Source organism: Anser brachyrhynchus (assembly GCF_964034855.1).
Source record: "Anser brachyrhynchus genome assembly, chromosome: 6".
Lineage (NCBI taxonomy): Eukaryota > Metazoa > Chordata > Aves > Anseriformes > Anatidae > Anser > Anser brachyrhynchus.
In genome coordinates this window covers 40961284-40976664 of record NC_137700.1, presented here as the reverse complement: position 1 = coordinate 40976664, position 15381 = coordinate 40961284, and the positions used below count along the sequence as shown (strand labels likewise).

The 15381-nt window shown below is 38.2% G+C and overlaps 1 protein-coding gene across 1 annotated transcript in view; it reads left to right on the top strand.

Moving 5' to 3' along the window:
• CPXM2 (carboxypeptidase X, M14 family member 2) overlaps window positions 1-15381 on the top strand; it is a 75184-nt gene that overhangs the window by 34155 nt on the left and 25648 nt on the right. The window contains exons 4-5 of the mRNA XM_080598681.1: window positions 9741-9825; window positions 10367-10517. Coding sequence (XP_080454807.1) covers window positions 9741-9825; window positions 10367-10517 — 236 coding nt within the window. The remainder of the gene's footprint in view (window positions 1-9740; window positions 9826-10366; window positions 10518-15381) is intronic.

Here is a 15381-nt window from a genome sequence, read left to right as displayed (position 1 = left end):
GCAGAACATCAGTTCCTTCCTATGAACTGAGTATATTTGGAGTTCAGTGTCTTTTGGCCATTACCATGCTGTTTCACTATGAATATCCCATAGTTAATAGAAGGGTGTTATTGATATCTCTTTACAGAACTGCTTTGTTTGCCTGCAGAGGAGTTGTGTGAGTGATGTAATCTCTTAGAAATTCCTGGGACGTCCTCCTCTTAGAGACTGACAATGCCAGCAGATAAGATTGAGCTGGGCTACCAGAGGGTTTACGGATGAATATTTGGGAGAGAAATATAGTGTATAATTCTCCATTTCTGCCAATACATCTCTGACTTTTTTGAACTATGTGTCTTTAAACAACTGTTCAACACTGAGTGGGACACTGGAAGCATCACTGTGGAATTGTGCCATGTTTAGAAGAATGATGTGATAGTTTAAAATATGTACTCTTTTGACAGAGGGAAAGAAAATATTAATCACTCTTAGCAGTTTGGCAAGAATCTAAAAAACAGAAGAAACATGTTTCCCACAACCCAAACAATCTTGATAACACAATCTCTTGTATCAAGAGAAAAGTCTAAATAGACTCAATGTGTACTTTAATATAATGCTTCAAAGTGTTTCAATGCAGAGGATGTTTTGATATTAGAGAATTTGATGCAGTATTTCAGTTGTGAAGTATCTGTGATGCATTTTATTAAAATTAATCTTTCAAACATGTTAAATTATGTGCTAATACTACATGTCATGAAATAACAATGACAATGTGAAAAATTATGGGTGAAAGCATCTGCAGTATACTCAAATTCTAAAGCAAATTTCTGGAATTTTGCAGGTGAAATTCAAAATACTTGTTTCCAAATAAGTTTAAGAACTTGTCTTCTGAAAATATTGAAAGTGGTTTGAAAAACAACAACAACAAAAAAACTTTTTTTAAATTTAAGGAAACAAATGGGGATGTGACAAATCTCCAAGTCTGATTTGGGTAGAGGTTAGTCTGTGTGCCTTGCTGTAAGACTGGGATGATTCCTAGTTTACACAATTTATCTGATACCTCTTCTGAAGACCTGGTATGCCATTCTGTTGCTCCTGTAAAACATGAGTCTCACAAAGCATGAAGATTTGAACCTCAGACCATGGACCTCATCCATTATATAATTTCTTCAGGGCACAACTTCGTCCTTATTAGTATGTAAAGATGTAAAAATGTATGAAACAACTTTTCAGTAGAATAAGAAAGTCACTTAAATGGACAAATTTCTTTCTAACGCTTCCTGAATTTATTTAGGACCACACTTGCTCAATATTGTAACTTCTGTTTAACCACCCTGGCCAGCTTTTTAGAGCTGTCAGGTGGCTGACGTATCCTGGGAGACCTGATCTGGACACAGGATCATAGTTCTGACCCACCTCTAAACTGCCCACTATTGTTCATTGCTGTTGGAGATACACTTTAACTACAAGGTAGTGTAGACACCATTACAGTGACCCTACTGAGCCATTTGTTTGTTGTCTTTGTGATACAATGTAGGATAGCAAATATCCAGCAGAATTTATTTATTTGTCTGATCACATTCTTTCTAACTACAAGTACTAAATCTTTGGATAGGGGAATAATTTGCAGTTTCCTATAGCATGTTCTCAGGTTGTTCTACATGTAGTGCAACCCACCATGATCCCCAGTATCTCTTTTGACAAACTGTCCATAGGGAACTGTAGGTCTGTAGCAAACAGTACTTTCTAGATATATACTACAGGATAAACTCAAGTCAGTACAGTTTACTTCTAATTTGGGTGGTGCACCATTCTGCTTTTTCTTTACTCACAAGCTAAATGTGCTGTCCCACTTTCTACCTTCTGTATTCATTAACATTTCCTCAAGAACTGAGGTTTACTTTTATAGGCAGTCATTATGAGAGGATTGCAAGTTAATAAACTTGCTTGCAGGAAGGTAGAATTTCTTGCTTCCTTTCCAGTTCAGCAGCCTGTCATAGTCTTAGAAATAGTAACTTTATCTTCATGGAGAGAAAGTAACATCAGTGTCTTTAGTATTACAATAATCAGGAATTAAGCAGTGATATCCCAGTGGAGCCACAGTAGCATTTGGGTCAACATAGTGGATACTCATTGGTATTTAAGTTGTTGCTACAGATATCTGAGAAAACAATTTTGCACTGTACATGGGAAGAAGGGGCAAAAGATAAAAAGGCACAATGCTGCTTTTGAAAGCGTCGTGGGATAATTGTAAATACAGTCCAGTTCACAAGAACAGCAGCCATGGTTGGCATTGTCTTTCAAAGCAATGTTGTCACCATGCAGAGGTTGCTAAAACAGACTCTGATTAAAGACTTCAGCAAATTCAGTGAAAATGTCTCAATGTTTTATCCAAGTCCTGTAATAAAAAAAAAGCAGCTGCTGCGTACTGACATGAGCAGTTATGGTGCATTAAATCAGTGTGAGCTGTTATTTGCCCTGACTGGGTGACAGGATTGCAGAGATTATTACAGCCTCACTGAAATCACTCTCACTGAGTGAATTGCTCCAAATCCACTGAAATCATATCAAATATAGGATGGGAGTTATGCAACAGTCTGGATTCAGTGTAAAAAAAAAAAAAAGCTCCTTCGATACATCAATGTCATTAGTTACCTACTATACTGGTGTTTATCACTGGCTTTCTTAATAAGCTATATTTTTCATTAACTCTGGCTTGGTGGAACTATATCTTGGGTTTTGTGTTGTGGTACCCAGGCAGTCAGCTTTTGGCATCTTCAGCCTCAAGTGCTCTCCATCTATCTACTTATCTTCGCTCCCTGTGCTAGGTTTACTTTCCTCCTCGGTCCTTGTGCCCTGTGCAAGGTGCAGCACACAGCCCAGTGCTTCTCACAGATGCTCGCTGTCTGCTCCTGAAGTTTAGGAGCTGCTCTGTGACCACCTCCAGTGATCCTGCGTGGGTGAAGGTCTGCAGAAGCGCACCCAGAAATGTACTTATGCTTTTGCAACTCTGCTTGACAAGAATGTCAGAACTGCTGACATTCTGCTGTGGGTATGATTTGTCACGGTGTTCGTGCTCCAGTTGTGACTGCTTTGCTGGGGACTTTGTGACTCACGGTGCAGAGGCTGGGTCACTGCCATCCCCACGAGGAGTGCTCCTGGCTGGTTAGCCACCACTCGGCTCTTGGAAAGGGCGATGTTGCGTGGAGAGAACCTGCTCTGCAATGAGGCTCTTGGGGGTGTCCAGAAGATGAAGGAAAGCTTAACTCCCATGTAAAGAACCAGACTGGGAAGCTTTAAATCAAATGAGCTGAAGCAGTTAGGAAAAGGATACACCAGATAGGATACAGGCAACTGTTTAAACGTGTTTATCATTCACAGCTTTGATTTTTATATCTTTGAACGTGCATTATGACTCATTGCAATGAGAGTGACCACAGGGGGGTTACTGAATGGCTGTCTGGCAGCTGCTGCTTTCCCTTCCACCTGAGCATCCTTCCCAAACCAGTGTCCCTTTTGCACACACTGAGCTGCACTTGGTTGTGGTATTGTGTGCACTTGGTAGGCATGAGCCCTTTCAGCACTGCTTTAAATATGCTCACAGCTGTGCACACAAATGGCAGTATTTGCTGGTTACTGTCAGAGCTTTTTATTTTCCATTAATTTAATGTTCACAAGCAGGAGACAAAAATGCATGATGTGGCAGTGGCTGTATAGTTTGGATTTATCTCAAGTATATAACGAATATGAAAAGGTGTGGTGGGTGCAAAAAAAGAAACGGACAATGTGAAATATCAAAGGAAGGTTTAAAATAAAAGGAATAACACCTTGATTGTGTTTAGCAGGTATAAAAGATATGAAAGGGGAAGGTCTGGTGTAGGAAGGATTTCAAATGCATGCAGATCGCTTTGTGAGGAGGGGCCTGTGAATGGTAGGTGTTAAGACCGTAAAATCTTAGGGGCAGAGGATGTTTTTGACCCCACACAAGAGGCCTGGGACCCTCAGGTTTTGTTACAGTCCGAATATGAAACAGCAACAGGAAACTGGATTTTCAAGGAAGGTTAGAAAATCAGAGGAAAAAAATCTCAAAAACTCAGCAGTAAGTAGCAACCATTGATTGAGAAATGTTCCCAGTTCCTACTTGCTTGAGAAGGGAGCTTTTGAAAAAATTCATGCTTAATTCATCCATAGCAAATGAAATTCTGGCCCTGAGCTTTTCTTCACAAGGCCTCTGAAGAGCAGATTTCACAGCAGTATATTCATTTAAGTCAGCTAGAAGCAATTTAAAAAATTAAATATTAAAAGATTTCAATTATTAAAAAAACACCCTTGCTTGCTATTCAAGCTCCATATCTTAAATCATATTTATTTTAATTAGTTTGTAAAACTTGATGGGCTACCTGTGGTTAGCCAGAGCATTTTTTGACTTGGTTTGTTCTGGAAACTGTTGGGTAGTAGGTGATTTAAAATGTTATCTGCATGAACGTTATTAGATTATATTAATGGTTTTATATTTATTTGCAAGAGACTGCAGATTGCTTTTTCAAGCAGAAAGTCATTTAATTGCCAGCATGCTGATTCTGTTGCATCATTAGAGATTAATCTAAAATTTGCCTAACTTTTTTTTCTATAGAGATTTCTGTTTCAACCACTTTGGAATGTCAGTTTATACATTATTGGAGGATACAAATCTGTTTGCCCGTCTGTTTCTATTTTCTATTATTTCTGGGGTTTTATAATGCAGATAAATCAGGTTATCCTGACAGCAGCAAAAATAATATGGTCAGCTGGAGCCAGGTCCACTGTAGATGGTGCTAGCCTGAACTCTGTCAGTGCTTGCTAGTCTCATCTCCAGCATCTCAGCTGCTGTGGGCTCCAGCTTCTGCTGACAGGCACCTGCCAACCTTCCTCATTTGTCTTAAGTCATGAGGCAATTTGGTGATGTGGACAAGCATATTTAGAGCCTGAGATAATTTTACTTTTTCCTTATTCAGCTTCCCATATTTGAGGAGCCTGGCCTTAAAAGAGGCATGTAGCAGATCCTGTTCAAACGAAATAAAACCATATCCAAATAGTCAGAAGTCTCAATTAACGTACTCACCTGCCGGAGGTCAGGCAGCAAAACTGCCTGGCATCTCTTCACTGCTTCTCATTCAGCACTGTGTGCTATGCTGCGTTGTGATATCAGTGTTTCTTACATAAAGAAGTAAGAGAATTATGTTGAGGAAGGTAAGGCAGAAAGATGTTCTGTTGTCATGATGTCCTTACCTAAGTTCAGTACCTGCAAAGGCTGTAGGAGATCTGCTCTCAAGCCTCTGCTTTGATTCAGGTTTCACCTCTGTCCATAGGCCAGTTGCTTAAGCTTCCCTCAGCTTGCGTTTTTTGGATGGAAATGGATAAGCTGGACACTTCCATACATCACGGGAAACTGAACTGAAAATGTTTAAATGAGCATAATCTAATGACAATGCATCACAGATGAAAATCAACTAATTATAGAAAATAACTTTAAGAATTTCATTACAGTAAGTGAATTGGAATTGTTTTGATTTTTGTATTTACTTTCTTTGAAACAAGTTGATTAATCTTGGCTAAAGATAAAGAGATTTTTCAATTAAATTTCTCTTATGAGAGATGAGGCTGGCGTAATTTTTAAAAAGGATTATTAATGGGAAACACCTGGATCCAAATGATTCCTGTCAAATCTGTATCTTGTGATCTTTTTATAGCATAAATGAAATTCTGAGGAAATCACGTAGGTAGCACTTAAGCTCATCTTTGTGCTAGAGTGCGATGAACTAGATGTAACTTTTGGTGCTTGAAAAGATGCTGTTAACCTATACCTTCTGTATTGCCTAGCCTCCTACCAAGAAAACCTTGATAATTAATTTTTTCCTTTCTGAATGCTGGTGTAGGTCTCTTCCCTGAGTTCTGTCTCCTTGACTGCGTAACAAGAGTCTGCGTATTTTGTCTCAGGAATATAATAGTAAGGTCCAGGGAAGTTTTATAGACTGAATTCAGAAGAGCTTCTCTATAACAACTGTAGGGACATCCTAAGTATTGTAAAACTTTATACTTATCTTTCAAGTTTCCTTAGGTGGTTTTATTGTTCAATGTTGATGGGGCCCAAAAAGGGTTTCCTGTGTGATGTGCTGCAGAAATTGGTGTCTGCAACTCCAGAACCCAATGAGATGAATCTTTTTGTCACTAACAAAACAACACAGATGACATTCCTCAGTACTACTTCTGGCACAAGGCTTTTCTTTGTGATGGGTTTCCCTGAAAGCTTTACATTTCTGTGTACACGTGAACAAACCAGACACCCTGTAAGAACTAAACTCTTCAATTCCAGGAAGCACTGTGCTTGCTGTAAACAGGCTGGCTGTTGATTCGAGCATGTGCAACGCATTGATCTGCTCCCTGGAAGTATCAGCCCTCCCTTGTTGCACATGGATGGAAAACCTGCAGCTTTCAGGAAGATTTAAGTAAATATTGCTCTGCTGATCTGGATCTGTAGAAGTGTCTGGGGTTTAAAGACACTCAGCCAGGAATGCAATTTCAAGGCAGAAGACCTCCTTTTTTGAGGGGAGACCGAATTTACAGCAACCTCCTTAAAAGTGGCAGAAGCTTTTTATTTCCTTATGACATGTAGGGGGAAAAAAGGAGGGGGAACTTAAACCTGTAGAGGCACTTTTGCTATTTAGTGCCAGTGGGAGAAGGAGCTGGTCACCTGTGGCTTGTTTATTCTACAGCTCAACAGATGCAAAAGGGATGTTTATTCCTTACAGGCAAGCCCAGTTAAGTCTGTGGTGTGTGACCTAATACATCACACTGATTTATCTCCTCCCACGACCCTCTGTAGTCGTTCTATAATGCAGCCATACAAGATTGGATGAAGTCCCATTTGTATTTTAATTGGCAGACTGCCTCTGAAAAGCATGTTACTTGTTATCACTCAAGATGGATTATGTGTACTACTGATTAGTATACATTTTCCTTCAGGAGAAGTTTGAACTTTTGTGAGTGTATGGAATGAGAAAATTAAAATATGGTAAATAAGTCCTAGCTGGGAAACATTAGTGTAACAACAACATATTTTCTTATGCCAGTAAATTGACCTGGTTCTTTAAAAAAAAAAAAATAATAATGTATAAGTGCTGTGACTTTCTTACAAAGTTCTCAGTTATAAAGAATGCCTATTTTTATCTTGTTATTGTGTGGTCTTGATATTCTCTTGGAATATTTTTTCAGCTGTAAGGTAACGAATATGGATGCATTGTTTGTCCTGATTTTACTTATGCAGTTAGTTGTGTGGTTGTTTTGTTGTTCTGTATTCAGAAATAATGGTGTCTTCTGGTTTGTAACATTGACTCTTTGCTTGTTTATCCTGATTTTTGAAAATGTCCATAATTCTGTTGTGCACTGAATATGTACACCCCTTTCTCCTCACCTGTTTAAACCTGTTAGTCTTGCTCTTAAGCTTGCTTTATTTTTCAATTGAAAAATTTTTTTTCTCTTCGTGGAGGTTTGATGTTGGCCATTTCTGAAATTCTTCCTTTCTGTCTTTGATAGATGTAAATCTGCCTTCCTTCAGCTTGTGAGTGAAAGTGAAATATTTTGGTGCAACTACCATGTTATTGTCAAAGTTGAGGGAAGAGAGTAAAGTTCTTTTCAAGAGTTGCTGGGAACTCGCGTAGGGCACTGGAATCACTGTCTGCCTTATTGTATATTCTTTCACAGCCACAAAGACTTGAGATGCCAGCATGGCACTTCACAGATCTGCTACCTCAGGAGGAGCCTCTACCCCAGGAGATCTTCTGTTGACAGGCAGAAAATAAGTATTTTCAAGGGCTGCTAACTTGTTAAAGTCTTTCAACAAATATTGAAGTAATGTGTTCATTACAAGCTATGTACAATAAAAGTTCAATCTGCACAGCAGTAGCCAATAATTTTCCATTTAAAATAACGTAAAGTGCAAAACCTTTTCATCTAAAAAGGATGGTCAGAGGTTTGCAAAGTACAGATCCAGTGTATAACAGTTGGATTATTTCAGTCAGTTCTTTCAAAAGCACATATTTACCTTTTCACTTTTTCGGGGTACTAATACATTGCATGCAGAAGTAGATCCTACTAAGCACTTTAGTTTTGTGTCATTTCAAGTCTGGACCTCAGTATGAATTGTTCATACAAATGGGATAGAAAATGAAAGAGTTGGACATCTAAAGCTATAAATTTTCTGCTTCCATGCCTTGACTTGAATGTTATTTGAAGGTCATTCTTTTTTTGCAAAAGGAAGTTAGGGGATCAATGTATTTTCTTACAAAGCTGGGTGAAGTTGTGTTGATACTGTGGCTGCTGAATTCGCCCTTATACATCCACTGGAAGTCTGCATACTTTCTATAGAACACATGAAGGCTAATTTGCCCCCTTAAACATAAGCACAGTTAAGTCAATATGTGAACATTCATAAGTAGCTTGTTAATATTTTTCTTATTTAAAAGAAATAAAAGTACATATAGTTGCATGTGTATGGTAGAACAAGAAGTTTTGTCCTTCCAGGTCCTTCTGTATCTCTGATCCATACGACCTGTTGTTTCTCTCACAACTTCTCCTATTGCCCCTGTTCTTTCTAATCCCAAGAGCTTTCCTTACTCAGGTTTCACTCTCAGTAACTTTAATATGTAGCTTAGCTAAGAGCCTGCTTTCAAGAGTGAATGCTCTAGAGGACAGGTGGTTGCAGATGACCAGTCTGCATACATGAAAACTGGATTTAAACATCCTGGACTATCCTTACAGTACAAAGATATCTCTGAGGCATGACTCTCCTCCAAGCCACTACCTGTTGAAACTAGCTATTATGGAGGAAAAAAAACTCATGGTGGGAGAGTCAGGTTATTACTTTCCCCATAGAAGTATACGCATTACCATGGGAAATGCCTAGACAATGTATGAGCTACATTGATTAACCTCCACTCAGAATAGGGGAAGCAGCCATTTATTTCTCCTCTAACTCCTCTTTGGATGAATACAGACAAGGTATTATCTTAGTATGAATGAAGATTTTACTTTTGAGATTAAAGGGGATTTTCCTGTAAATCAAGAAACAGACCGCTAGAAAGATCAAACTATTAAAGACTGATCTTGTTATATTGCAGTAATGCACAAGTACTGTGATCAATTAGACTGCTGTGAAGAGGCAGAATTATGTCTGCATTCCAACCTACTGCTAATAAAACCGGGAATGGCTGCAGGCTCTGGTTCACAAGCTATGGACTATTCAATATTGGTGCCAGGTGAAGGACTAATGCTTGTACAAAGGAATGGAACCAGCTTGTAAATAGAAAACAAGTGAATGAAAAAATTGCTGCTTAAAATTCAGACGTCTCATTGGGGAGGTTTTATTTTTTTCTGTCTTCTCTGATAATAGCAGAAATAATGTGTTCTGTGCCTGAACGGATAAGAGTTCTGAATGCTGGAGTGAATATATCTGTTCTAGATAAGCCGCTTATCCCGAAAAGGAAAGGAGAGCAGTATTCCCTCACATCCTGGAATCCTAGAATATTATTTTCTTTTTTTAAGAATAATAATTAAGCATTTCTTAATTATCTGTTAAATCTAGATCTGCATGTCACTTTTTTAATCCAAGTGTGGGTATGACTGTGCCAAGTGGGGTTTCCAACCTTACAAGCTTTTTTACAATGCAATTTGCAGTCACTGTTATCTATGGAAAAAAATAACTTTGCTGCTTTGTCTTTTTCAAGGAGTAACTGGGTGACTTCTTACAGAGTACTGGTGAGCAATGACAGTCATGCATGGACTGCTGTCAAAAATGAATCTGGAGATGTGGTGAGTACCACAAAACAGATGTTTTGTGAAAAGGGAGGGGGGAGGGGGGCTGCCTATTGGGATTTTGACTTGCCAGATTAATAAGTAAAAGGGTAAAAGGCAATATCTCTGTAGTCCCACCAGCCTGATGTAACTTTAAGAGCACATCATATAATACTAAGATGGACTCAGAATATTCTGTATGGCAAATCTGCATGAGTCTGCCTATGGACGTGGATAGCACCCTGGTAGTAGTCTTAGCTGAATGAGAAATGTCGCTAATTGCATGTCCTGCACAAGGGTTAGCATCTGTCCTTTGCTACCTGGGGACATCTCGTGTACATGAGGTGCCCATTACTAGAGGGAGGGTGTAGAGCTCTGGCTCCTCTTCCCCTCTCTGAGGAGCACAGAGGGACTGTGCTCTTTGAAGAGCAATTCTGGCCAGAGCCACCATCGACCTGGGGCTGTACCAGGTGACTTTTTCTGATTCTGTTACCAAAGGTGTAAAAAGCCTTTTTGAAGAAATAATCAAACTGTTTTCATATGTTTGTTGCCTACACAGATTTTTGAAGGAAATAGTGAGAAGGAGATCCCAGTTCTCAATATGCTGCCAGTGCCACTGGTTGCACGCTACATCCGTATAAACCCTCGGTCCTGGTATGAAGAAGGTAGCATCTGTATGAGATTGGAAATCTTAGGGTGTCCTTTGCCAGGTAAGAGTCTCGCTCGGTTGGTGTTGACATGGCTGGCTGTGCCAAGACACAGAAGTTTTATTTCCTTTGGATGTCTTTGCTCTTGGTATAATATCTCTCTTTAATGGACAGCACTATGCAAAAAGAAATGAAAAATATCTGTCCAGACACATGGGCAATATTAGGATAGCTCATTTCAAATGCAACTGCATAGTATATATAAGTGGCTATATTAATAAGAACAAGTTGGCATGGATGATCTAACAAGATTTTCTCTGTTGTTTGGGCTGAAGTGCAGTGCAATTAATCTTACTGAGTGCACATGTACTAGAGAGGCAATAGAATTATATATCAAGACAGTCACTTGCAGATGTCTTAAGCTTTTAAGGCAAGAAAGAACCATTATAATTATGTCGTCTGATTTCTTTTATTTTTTATTTCTTTTTTTAATTTCATTGCAAAAGCTATAGGACTTCCTTGAATTAATTTGAAGTCAAAAGCTATGACTGAACTAGTGCTTATTTTGGGGGAAGGGGAGGGAGGTATTGGGGATATATTAAAAAAAAAAAATCTAGCATATTTCAAGTATTGTTGAATCCAACATGATTCCTGGTAAGTTTCAGATGAGGGTAAATGGTTTTGTTCTTGACAGAGGCTGAAACAACACAACAGGATGTTTAGCAGAAATGTTAAGCATTACATGTTTCTTTTACTATATAAGTGCAAAAGACAATTAGGACTTTGTTAGTGTATACAGATTAAAAACTTATACAAAGCCGCTTTAAAAAGAGGCATTCAGTATAGCAAATTATGGTGAACCCATGTTTCTGCTAAGCATGTCATAAATAGTCTCGTGGTGGATTCACATTGACGTGTCTGTATGTACATAGATATTTGTAGAACTGTTTGTCCAAACCTTTTTTAAGTTGTTCACTACTCGTTCCAGATCTCGTCTGCTTTTTTCTTTGCTCTTAAATTCTGGCACCTTGGGGATAGCTCTCTCTTTTTTTTGCAGGGGGCTATGAATAATATTTTCAGAAATGCTAGAACCAGAAAGAAAACTCCCTTTCCAGATCCTATCATTACTTCTTTAACTGTGCCTGCTGCTGTTCAGAGACTTGCTGCATCCAATTCCACTGTTGATGTAGGGTCTTCACATACCAAGCAGAGGTAGCCTGATTTTTGTCCTTTAGATGTTTAATTACTCATGGGAAAACAAAACCAGTGTGGGTTATGGAAGGGGTAATTCTCTGAAGAAAAGTATGGAACAACTGTTGTCATAAAACTAAATCAATTGGTTTCTTACAATGAAATAGGACAAATTAGCAGCAATTAGGCAATTGCTTTTCTGTGGGTAACAAATCCATCCTGGACCTGAATGGCAATGACCAGTGGAATCTTGTGTAAGAGACTATTCACTTTTTTGGTAGGATTCTGACTTATTTTAACCATGGGTTTAGAAAACTCTACCTCCACACATTGTTTGTTTCCCACTTATACCTCTAACCCTGGAGGAACAATTCCAGAGCCAGCATTTTCTTTCAGCTTTTGGTAGGACAGCTGAAACCAGTTGCCCCAAATTTCCATGTGTGTTTGCAGAGGGTAAATCAGCTCTATTCTGTATAACACGGCGTAAGACTGAAGGAAAAGAGAAAGTTTCATTGTCACCATAACTCTACTGCAGAACATGCACTGGGGTCTCCAGGGAATAATGGAGATGACACTCAAACTATTGTAAAGAGCAATTTGTAGGGAATTTCTCATAATCCTTTTCAATTCCATAGAACAGTACTTAAAGAAATAGAAAATATGTAGATATTTTAAGTTTTTGTTGTTGTTGTTTGTTTTGTAAATGCAGCAGTTTTATTATTGGATATATATCTTACAGGGTCAAGTTCTGTTTTCCAGCATTAGCATGTCACCCTTCAGCCACCACTGGTGGTGGAGGTGTTACTGAGATTTGGATTTATCTGCACTTCACCATTGAAATGAGTACTGTTACAGCTTATCACCGATCTTGGATTAGCATGGAAACAGCATCAGTGTTTCCTCCTGGTAGTCATTTATTGAGTTAATTGTCTGCAGTGACTGATTCAGTTTATTCTTGAAAGAAAATACCATAATCATTCACTGAGAAACACAACGGGAATGGGGGTGTGTTTATTCAAAATGTAATTGGACTGAAAGAAATAATATGCTTTGATAAGCTGCTGAACCATCTTTTTAGCTCAGAAAGGATGGATATTTTCTTCTAGCTCATTTTATTCATCACACTAAAAGCTCTCAAAACAAAATTCCCCAGGTTGCAGAGGCCTTTCCATGCATGCTTTCCTCCTGCAGGACATGAGTAATTTTTTTGCAGTTCCCTATAACTGAACTTCCTCACTCTTTACAGGACTCACTTTACTTGGTTCCAGTTAGATAACCAGCAGGTTTGGCCATGGGTCCACCTTCTTTGATCATGCACTGATTGTGCAACTAGAAATCAGTTTTCAGAAGAAATCTTCTTTTCTGACAGAGGCTTCCCACACAAAACTAGGCAAAATCAAATTCAACAAAGCCAGTGAGTGGAACTCTTATCAGTTCTCACAACCCTATTCTTTCAAAAGCCCAATGACCCATGAAAGAAGTTATGCTATACTTAGTTTTCTTGAATACCTGATATATTTGTGACCAGATCTGCACCTGAACGTGGACATGCAAGAAAACAAGTTGTCAAGAAGAGCAGCTTGGTCAGATTTTAGAGCTACTGTGCACTGTGCCCTCCTGGGGCAATGGCAGCAAGGGCAGAAACTGCATAGGGGACTACATCAAGAAAAAAAAAAAAGTGGGTTGTAAAGAAAAGAGAGTTCTGGAAATCTTTCATGGTTGAATCTCACTTCATGTCTTTTTAACTTGTAGTGTAAGGCTTTATGTCTTTATTAATTCCTGAATACATTAAATGGTTTGCATTCAGTCTGTACTGTGTATCAGCTTTCCATCAGGCTCACGGGGGAAAGGAAGAAAGGAATAACAGACAAAAAAGAAACCTGAATAAGATATTAATATTCTAGGAAAGCTTGTTAGCATTGGCAGAAGGCCATGAAAGTGGTTAGAGCCAACTAGGACCTGTTCCTGTAGCAGGACAGTGTTAATAAAAACTGGTGTGTGCGCTACATAACCCAAACATTGGACAAAAAGTGAGAAAACATTATTTATACAATCTGTACAGAGATATTACCGATTGGATAATCGGTATTTCTGAAATGATTGTCATTTTTATCAGTGAAAAGCTTATATATTATTCATAATACATTTTTGCTGTACTGTAGGCTGGTTTTGACAAACAGCCTTTTCTGGACTAATACAGTAGCTGTACAAAAACAAAAACTGTGTTATTGAATTCTGTCAGTACCATCTTTCAGGCAACAGAAGTGATTTGCTGTTTCACCAATGGAAAAGCATTTAGCTGCAGAGGAAAGATGCCAGCAAATCCTACCTGTAGTGGAGGATCAGTGCTGCCATTACTTGGGGAAAAAAGGTGGACAAAAGCACCCGCATTTAATTCTCTCTCCAGTTTCCAAAGACGGTAGAGTTTATGCAGATGTAGACTGACACACACAATCTACTGGAATTGCCTCAGAGGGATGGATGTACTTTCCTTGCCTGCTCTTTTTCAAACCTAAGAAAAAACAAAAAGAAAATGCATACTATCAAAAGTACCCAGAAGATAGGAGAGAGAAAATTAGCTGAACTCTTCATGCATTTATTTATACTGTAGAGTATTCAAGGCAATAGGCAATTCTTTTAATGGAATAAATTTGTGATAAAATTTAATTTTTAATAATTCTTATATGGAAGACTGTCACTGATATGATTATGCCATCACTTTCAACTCAAGATAAAAGACCAACTTTAACTCTGTAACGGAGTACTGTGTTTTGCAGTGGATGCATCATTCAGTCCTATTTTCATTGCTTGCCTCTTTCTGCCAAGCTACCTGGTTAAGTCTAGGCATGAGCTCACTATGTAATACTCTTCAATTTTCTTTGGTTATAAGTGATTGTTCATTTAGCAGTGCTAAACTTAGTGCATTATTTTTGAGAGTAAAGTTTTGCTTAGAATGACAGTCTGTCCTTGTGTTCTGCTTTTATAGTTATAAAGATAAAACTTAATCCTGTACAATTTAAAACTTTTAAGTTTTCTGAGCAAAGACTGAATAAAAATGAGACCAAATTAAATAATGTTACTGGGGAAGGCCAATGTATTATGTTTCTCCATACTCATCATGACAGGTATGTAATATCTCCCAGTCTGTAGTGGTCATCTTTAAAAGGATATTTTGTATTTAATTTCTAAAATGTTTACTATTTTAGAGCATTGCCAGTGCTCAGTTTTCCTTATTATTAGAATAAAAACGTAGGATCTCATTAGAAAGATTAAATTATGCTAGAAAGCTTTTAACAAACATCTACAACAGGTTAGGGGTTTGTTTTTTACCTTGCATATTGTCATATTGTCATCATGCAATATGTTTAACTGGAATTAGTTTTGAGGTATTTGACTATACCTCACACTATATGTAATATATAGTTGTGAGGTGCTGTGGAGAGCTAAAATACAACAGAAAATCCCATCTATGTGTCAAGCTGCTGAGGAGTCAGTCTGCTCTGGTACTGGGTTAAATTTATGGGCAAGGCCCAGAGCTGACATGCTGGACTTGGTGTTGGGAATTTCTGAGCTGACCTCTTGCTTTCATGGAAATGCAGATTGAGAAATCTTCTGAGTTACTTGCCCATATTTACAAAGAATTAAGGTGTGAAAGAATCAAACTACCTTTACCTGTAAACTTTATTAATTCTATTGGTAATAGAAAGATAGACTAGTGGAAGAAAATACTAATATA